Genomic DNA, 8945 nt, shown 5'->3' with positions numbered 1-8945 from the left:
ACTGCATTTGTATTTTGTGGTTAGCTGCGTTTTTTAAACGACATTAATAATAAGGAAATTTGCACTTTTGGTCCCATATTATAGAGTAATTGTAAATTTAGTTGTTACTTTATAGATATTATTACTTTTCATCTTTAAATCATAAATAAAGTGGCATAGATAATTGGTCCTTCAATTAACAAATCATTCAAATTTAACGATTCCTCTTTAATATACACTATTGATTGATTGATTAATACGGAATATTTATTATTAGGAAAATGGATCAAATTGACCCCTAAACGTTATATGAAAGGGAAAGCATGTCCCTGAATTTTAACAAAAGTCAAATTAAGCACATACATTTGTTATTTTGATGCATCCGGACCCAATAACTAGTTAACCACCGATGGTCACCGGTCACATTTGTCGCCACTAAAAAAGGCAATGCCGGTCGCCTTCTTCCTCAATTGAAAAAGGCAACCTCTGCACCGCTTTCTTCCTGAAGATAGAAGAAGGAAGCGTCGGCCGCTTTCTTTCTCAAAGGAAGAAGCGCGATCGTCACATTCTTCCTCCAAAAAAGAAGGCGACGCTGACCGTTTTTTTCTTTAGTTGTCGCCTTCCTCCTAGAAAATAATCCTCTGAAGAAGAAGACGGCAATGGTCACCTTATCCGGTCATGGAGAAGACGACTTGCAGACGCCTTTTTTTTAACCAAGACGGTCAACAATGGAATGCAATGGCAATTCATTAAAATTTTACTAGTAACACGTTGGTTACCGGTAAATAGGACTTATTTGACTTATTTTAATAAGTTCATGTGTTTAATTGCACCGTTTTAAAGTTCTTGCCTAATTATTTTTTTGTATAATGTTTAATGGTCTATTTGACCATTTTCCCTTATTATTATTATATTGATATTGATTTTTATATTCAACGAGTTAGGGTGTACAGTAACATTATTTTAGAAATATTTAATTTGCTAGTGATATATAATGCAAATTACACGTGCAAAGTATGGTGTATGTAATAGTTAAGAATTAACTAGTCTCGGTTAGTCGGATTACTTTGAGATATGTGGAGCTAAGTGTTGCCCTTATCTTAGCTTTAGACAAGAAGAAAGAAAGAAAGAAAAAATTAAAACTCTTTTATAGAGACCTACATCGGCTTTTATGGAGTACTTGATGAAACATATGTTGGGCTTCCGTTGTTGAGTGGCACGTATCTCTGTACTAGTTTTTTCTACGCGCTCGCGAAGACTTGTGCCCAATATTTAAACTCAATTAGTAAATCATTTTGAAATAGATATAATGCATTTTTTTTAGTTGTCAAAGTTTCGTAGATATTCGAGTAAAATTTTTGTTGTGTATGTATTTGAAATTAATACAAGAAATTCAAATTCATTGTGATGAATATATTCCACTGTAATTTTAAGGGTACGCAACGTTGTATTAAATATTTTTGTCTTTGAAAATGAATAAAATTTGTTTAAATATAGTCTTCTTTTTTTTTTTTTTTTGAGAAAAAATATAGTCTTCTTCTAATTAGAGATATATCCCTTATAAATTTATATTCATATATGGATATACATAATACTTGATTTCAACTATCTCAATTCAACAACTTCCACAGATTGATATTCAAAAATCTTGTCCTAATTCGATTAACTGCAAATGCATTATATTGCTGCTCATTTATAATATTAATATTTTTAAATAATAGTGTGTGTGTATATAATACAACGTTGAGTACCCTTACTGAAAATATAATTATAGTTGTATATATATATATATATATATGTATGTATGTATGTATGTATGTATGTATGTATATGTATATGTATATATATATTAATATTATTGAAGTAAGAATTATAGAAATGATAAATTATTAAATATAACTATGGTAATATTTAATTAAAATATAAATGAATTCAAACTTACCATGGAAGAATGTAAGAAAAAATATTGTGTGTGCATGTGCACGGTAATTATAATGTGAAAAGATAACAGAAGTTATAACGGTAGGGATATTTCTGTCCAAAAAATTATGTAATACAACTTTTATAGCATAAGGTACAATAAAAATTAACGGAAAAAACGGACATAAATTAGGGGTATAATCTGAATTGATACTTATTATGTTTTTAGATATTGTGGTCCGCTAGACCAATTGTCTGAATTGAACTACCCGATATTGATGAGACAAGATGGAGTTAGTGATGACTGATGAGTGACACGTGTAACTTGATGGGAGGCAAGGTCGTCGATCTTAACGAAAGGTCAGAATATATAGGTTCCAATAACTGTAGAGAGGGTTGGTAAAGGTTATACAAGGGCCGAATGTATAACCATATGTCCGTATAGCCCCCATCAACTAGGCTTAAAAATGAACAATATAACTCGCTAATTATATAAACAAAATCGTGCAAAAGCAGTTATTGACATGCATTTCTAATCAATAAGTGATAGAATTGGATTGTAATTTGAGATACAAAAAAAATATTTATGTGAAATTTCATTAATAACAATAGTCAACTATGATTTTTAAAGAGTAACATCAATAACATTTATTGATAACTACTCGAGAATTGCAAATAGTGTTGCTTATAATACAAGGAATAAATGAGCTATTATTTTATAACTTTGAGTTAAATTTTTATTTTCATTTTCAATAATAATGATCAATAATACTTCTAAGATGGTATTTAGTTCACCAAATATTATATTAACCTAAGAAATGAAATTACTTCTAAAATATAATGTAAAATTAAATGGAATCATATTACTTTAAACTTTAGATTACGTAAATCAAGCAATGTAATATTTTTTTTTGAGTACTATAGTCTCTGTTATATGTAGTATTGTCCATATATACTTTCTTAACTTACCAAAGCCCAACAAGCCTACTGAAGCCCAACAAGTCAAGTCAATAACGCCCCACCTTTTATTTGGGAGAGTCACTCCATTTAACCACAAGGTCTTTGGCATATAATATTACATTTTTCACATTATGAGAATAGGTGAATAACCTCATATTGCTTGAATCAAACCCCTAAAAGTGTAGGATTTGTGTTTCAATTTATTAAGGAGTACTATTACTTTGAGTAAATTATAGTTCGCCCCACTATGATTGTACTTTAGTCACTTTACCCACCTATACTTAGCACTTTGACTTGTAGTGAGGTTAAAAGTACCACTCAATTATCATGTGCTGAATTGCTAAACAGAATGCACTTGATCAAAATGTAGAGTGTGTTTAGTTGGCACAGGATAATCAGAATTGGAATGAGAATCAAATACATATTCAGCAGTGATAATGGATTTTGGTGAAAGTATTTTGCATGTTTGGTAGTATGGCGGAATTGAAATGATTACTAATATTGATATTTGGTTATGTATGACCCTATAATGGGAATAAAGGTTTTAAAAATAAAAAAATAACAAATTAAGACAATTGATCATAATATATCAACATTCAAAACACCAATATGAACAAAACAATTCAAAACAAAAATCTAAAAGCACTAATCCAAACTTAAAAATCAGATTACCAATAAAATGAAATAATACTCGTTTTTAATTAGGGAATGAGTTTTTAATTGAAGGGATACTCAAATTTCATAGTTGTGTTTTAAAAAGTTGTCAATCAAACACTAACTATGATTTTGATTCTTATTCTTAGGGTGTGTTTGGAAAGCAGGAAAATGACTTCTGGAAAATGTTTTCTGGAAAATGAGTCATTTTCCAGAAGTCATTTTCCTTTCTAGTGTTTGGCTACACAGCATAAAATTGTCTTTGTGTGTTTGGATCATTTTTCCAGAAAATGAAAAGAATTGTATACTTCAACAATATTAAGGCAACAAATACTTTAACAATATTCAATCACAAAATGATTCTAACAATAGCTATATTTAACAATAGCCAAATAACAATTATGTTCTTTAGATTTGTTATTAAAAAAAAAAAAAAAAAACTTTGAAACCAAAATTGGTTTTCGGAGTTGGAAAACCACACTGTTTCCGACTTGGAAAACCAGATCTGTGGTTTTCCAAGTCGGAAACAGTTTGGTTTTCGACATAGAAAACCACAGATCTGGTTTTCTATGTCGGAAACCATTGGTTTCCGGCAACCGGAAACCATGTAGTGGGGAAAAAATTAAAGAAAAAGAAAAAGGGAGAGGTGGCGGTGGTGTAGCAAGGAAGAAGATGAAGGCAGAGTTGTATAGATAGACGGAAATGGAGTGAGAGGCATGAATGGAAAATGACTTCCCCTCAAAAAAAGGGGAAGTCATTTTCCTAAAAAAAAAGCATATTTTCCATTGACTTGATTTGATTTTCCATTGACTTTTATTTTCCTTGTGTTGCCAAACATTGGAAACCCGGAAAATAATTTCCGGAAATCATTTTCCGGGTTTCCAAACACACCCTTAGTATGTAAACCCATGAACCAAATACACCCTTAGTTAAGAATTAAACCACCATTCAATAGAACTTCTTTTGTAAATTCAGAAGCCTTTAATTTTTCAAAAATTTTTTTTTCTCATAATTAATTATTTTTCAATTTATAAAATAAAAAAAATTACAGAGTATTATAAAGAACTTTTATGGTCATATGCTATTTTTGATAGCGGATTGTATCAAGTACTCTAATGTTAGTATTCATACTATATGATGCAACCCAATATACTTGTGTGTGTGTGTTTTTTTTTTTTTTTTTTTTTTTTTTTCTGAGAAACAATATACTTGTGTCTTTATACTAGATTCTGCAACATGACATTAATATCAATTCACGCCATTTATGAATTTTATATATTTTTTTAGAAAATTAAACTCATAAACATTTTATTTTGCAGCATTGAAGCGCAAAAACAGTTTGGTAACCTATAATTGCAGGTCATGAAGGTTCCGACGACCCTCTGATCAATTTTTGGCAAAAATTTTTGGTCAAATTGTTGCCGGTCGCCGGTGTTTGACAAAAAATTTTCGCCGAAAATTAGTTGGAGGGCCACCAAAACCCTAGTGACTCGCAATTATAGGTCACCAAACGATTTTTGGGTTTCAATGCTACAAAATAAGATGTTTATAGGTTTAGTTGCAATTTTAAAAAAGTTTAAAGGCCTAATTGATTTTTTGAGTAAAGATCATGGGCATATTTGAGCCTTTTTCATTTAATTATTTTTTAAAGAAATCAATATCATTGTCATTTAAAGATCTCAATTAGAAAATTTTAATGATATATATTTTTATATATTAATTTATTTATACAAAAAGAAAAGAAGAAAAATAATTTAAGTTAAGAAAAAAAAAAAAAACGATACCTTAAATGCATGTTAGTAAATGTTACATACACTTTGGTCCATGATGCAACTATTGAGTATTCACGTAATTGAGGCCCATGAGGAATATATAACCAATTCCTTCCTAGTACACTACAGTATAATGAATCGTGACGATTTCAGTAAGAAACTAAGAATAGGTAGAAAACGAGTACATAAGACGATCCTTGTCCGCACATACTTAACTCATTGTTTAATATGCATACTTAACTCACTGTTTAATAGGCAGTATTTGAGGTAAGAAACGGTTCACAAGCTTAGCTCACTATTTATTTGATCATATATGCGAGAATCATTGAGTTACCATAATTTACATACTCACAAATGTTCTATTGGGTCAAGATATGAGAGACCCTTAAAATTGGAGATTCAATATCTTCTTCTTGTTCTTCTTCTTCTTTTTTTTTTTTTTTTTCAATTACTATGAAAACACCAAGATTTAGTGTAGTTGACAAGAGAAAAGGGGCTATATGCACATAATGTAGTTCTAAGTTTAAATCCATAATGCTCCATGACAATTTTGCATATATTTCCAAGTTTGAAGTCACTGCCTGTTTTTGAAAGCATCAGAGAAGGAGATCAAAGACCACTAAACAATCACAGCATGGTGGGAAGGTGCAAAAACAATGAAATATTGTTACTATCAATCTTAAAACCATCCAGAAAGCTAGACTCCCTGTCTGCAAATCTTCAATGATTGATTGTTTCACCAAATTAGTGGATGAATTCTCCTAAAAATTAAAAAATTGTCACCCAACTGCATTGCATCCGGAAGAGATCATAGCTTCTGCTTCTGAAGAAAAGAAAGAAACGAAGAATCTAAGTCGAAGTTGGATGGCTGCACGTACAAAGTTGATAGATTAAAGTCAGACAACCACCTTCTGTTTTTTGTTTTTACTTTCTTTTCTTATCATCTTGTTCCACTCCTTCTTTTGCTTCTTACTCTGCTTTTTTTTAGGCACATAAACTTTTATCCCCTCCCCACCGGTAGAATCCTGCAAAATTCATGACTCTTTAGAAGTTCAACATAGAATAAAGGCAAGGATGAGCAAAGATTAAAATTTGACCACTAATGTAAGCTAAAGCACCTCAGAATCAACAAAAGATTCCACATGATGAACTGTTCTTCCTGAACTAGATGTTCCACCTGTTCATTACAAAGTGAAAGTACAATATCATTACAAAGGTTGGTTGCACTTCTGTAAAACAGATGAATTCTAGACATTCATCGTAAAAATCATTTTGTGTGAAATAACTAATCACTATTTAGATATCGTAAATTAGACATTCATCTCTGCTTAACACAATCAAGAAAGAACAAATGAAGCTGCTTTGCAATGTGTTCCGTTTTATTAGGATCACCGATAACCAAGCTTAGCATAGTTGCTTAATTGCTTTACCCTTCACAAAGTAGAAAGGTGAAGGAGGATACCACACAACTGTCCTTCGCCAAAGGAACACAGCTGAGGATCAGTGGACATGTTTTGAGTTTGTTTGATAATTACAGTACTCCACAGCACTTCAACGAGTTAAATCAATCAATATCAATAATTATAGCACTTCTGTAACATTTCTAAGTTGATACCCCCCCAAAAAAAAGTCACACCTTCATATTTCTTCTGAGGTTCCAGGTTCAAAACAAAATGTTACAGCCTCTCCAGTAAATTTCACAACTTATGAGTTATGCCAAGATAAATATTAAAGAAACAGTAGCATCATGCATTCATGCATCAAACACCAGTTAAATATAGAAAATCAGTAGTCTCCTAATTTTTCTATCTGTTGGTGAACTTCATCTGCTTTATGAGCATAAAGTAAAAGCAAAAACAATAAACTTCCTACTTAATTCTGCATATGATGAAAGCATCAAGCCTCTATTGACTGGGATTAAGCAATATGTCAAAATGGGTAAAACATAGCTGAAAACACATGGAAATTTCACCTTTCTAAAAACAAAAGATAAGCAACAAATTAATCAAATTTAATGTTCTGATCCAAATACTAATATGCTTTATACTACTCTAGTATACTTCCAATGCTATATAAAAATGTATATGTACAATCGTATGTGTGTGTAGTTTGGAAACAAGTTTTTTTTTTTTTTTTTTTTTTTGTGACAAGGGAAACCGCAGCCACTACACGAGGGTATGTACCGGGTAAACTCCACCGGCTCAAACAAAGAAGGCCAATAGGCAGCTCACATTGAGAGTTGAACTTGTAACCTTGTGATTACCAAGTAAACTACCAGAACAACTTGACTTGGTTACCCCCTAACAAGTCTTGAATCTAAGTTAACACTTTAGGGACTAGGGTAATGATGTAGGACAAGGGAAACAATGCCAACAAGTGACAAAGAGAGAGAAACTCTCAAGAACCAAATTAACTCATAAATCTTCAAATTGTATTTAAAACTAAAGTTCCAACTTCCTAGATACAAAATCAATCTGTTAATTCTGTTTAAATAAAAAACTAGGAAAACTGAAGAGTTACAAATATTAAAAACATGCCTATGAGAACTACAGTATAAAATAAATATAATGGGAGAATAGAAAATACTAATAACATTTAAAGCTAATTCAAATTTTCTATAAAAAGTAGCCACCAAACTCCATATCTCTTAGATATCTCTTAGACTTCATGCATGTGACCATTTCTCTATTATTTCCTCAATTCCAGTTCTTCATCAGATAAGCCGCTAGGCTACAGGATGTTTGCCATTATAGCGAATTACATGCAAAAGGAATATTTTGAGAGACTAAATTGAAGCAAAAATCATACGATCAAGTACCTCTATTAGTATCCATGAAAATTAGAAGCAAAAAAAAGAGCAAACAAAGGAGCAATTACTTGATTGAACAGTCTCTTGAGCATTTTTCACTGCGAGTTCCACGAGTCTTGGATCAACAGAGGCCAATCCATTCGGCTCCTGCAATTTCCTCTCGAGGAATTTCGCCAAAGCTGCAGCCTTGTTCGTCTTTATAGCTCCCCCCGGATGAGCCAGCCTAAACACAAGCCCTAATTTATACTTTACGAGGAAAGGATATACATAATAATACTCCCGGATTGCGGGGGAGGGGTTTACCTGGGTTGAACACGAGGTGGAGGGGCAGATGGAAGAGGAGCGAATTTGCTTCCTCGAAGAGCCTTTCTTTCTTCTACGCTCAATTTTTCCATCATCTCTCTCTCGCCCGGAGTAGTCGGCGGCCGTCGTCAGCGGAGGAAATATCAAATATGTATACACGAATGCAACGGCGTTTTATATTCTTACGACGTCGTTAGACCACATTTCATATTTAATTAGGGATGAAAAAAACGAACAGAGCTTTAAAAAATTAGGTTTGTGATTTTGTGCCTGCGATAATCTAAGGGGGTGTATCTAATCAAGACTTTTAAAAAATTTTAAAATGATAATTTTAAATGACTTTTGCATAATCTTTCTAGACTTTTCTAGAATCTTTTAAATTTTCATCAACTTTGTAAGAATCTACAAATATTTGTAAGATAAACATTTATAGACTTTTAAAAAAATTTTCATATTAAAAAGTCTGCCGAAGTCATTAAAACTTTAAATTAAATACACCTTTACAAACATTAATAACTTCTATTAATACATTATTTATAATTTTATTA

At 31.6% G+C, this 8945-nt stretch overlaps 1 protein-coding gene across 1 annotated transcript; it reads right to left on the bottom strand.

The window, feature by feature from the left end:
• Positions 1-5786: 5786 nt before the first annotated feature.
• Positions 5787-8555, bottom strand: LOC116015169. The gene is made up of 5 exons (XM_031255194.1): positions 8398-8555; positions 8163-8317; positions 6404-6462; positions 6194-6310; positions 5787-6108 (listed from the first exon to the last, which is right to left on the bottom strand). Exons 1-5 carry the CDS (start codon positions 8490-8492, stop codon positions 6094-6096), a joined length of 441 nt encoding a protein of 146 aa, XP_031111054.1. The 5' UTR covers positions 8493-8555; the 3' UTR covers positions 5787-6093.
• Positions 8556-8945: the final 390 nt, after the last annotated feature.

Source organism: Ipomoea triloba, chromosome 4 (genome assembly GCF_003576645.1).
Source record: "Ipomoea triloba cultivar NCNSP0323 chromosome 4, ASM357664v1".
Taxonomy (NCBI): Eukaryota; Viridiplantae; Streptophyta; class Magnoliopsida; order Solanales; family Convolvulaceae; genus Ipomoea; species Ipomoea triloba.
The sequence above is the reverse complement of the archived record's forward strand: the minus strand, read 5'-3'. Positions and strand labels throughout refer to the sequence as shown.

Excerpts from the sequence above, each read along its gene's own strand:
- LOC116015169 (XM_031255194.1), bottom strand. The coding sequence starts at position 8,492 with ATGATGGAAAAATTGAGCGTAGAAGAAAGAAAGGCTCTTCGAGGAAGC. Across the intron at positions 8,318-8,397 it reads CCACCTCGTGTTCAACCCAG|GCTGGCTCATCCGGGGGGAG; the intron begins GTAAACCCCTCC and ends GCTTGTGTTTAG. Across the intron at positions 6,463-8,162 it reads TCAAGAGACTGTTCAATCAA|GTGGAACATCTAGTTCAGGA; the intron begins GTAATTGCTCCT and ends TGTAATGAACAG.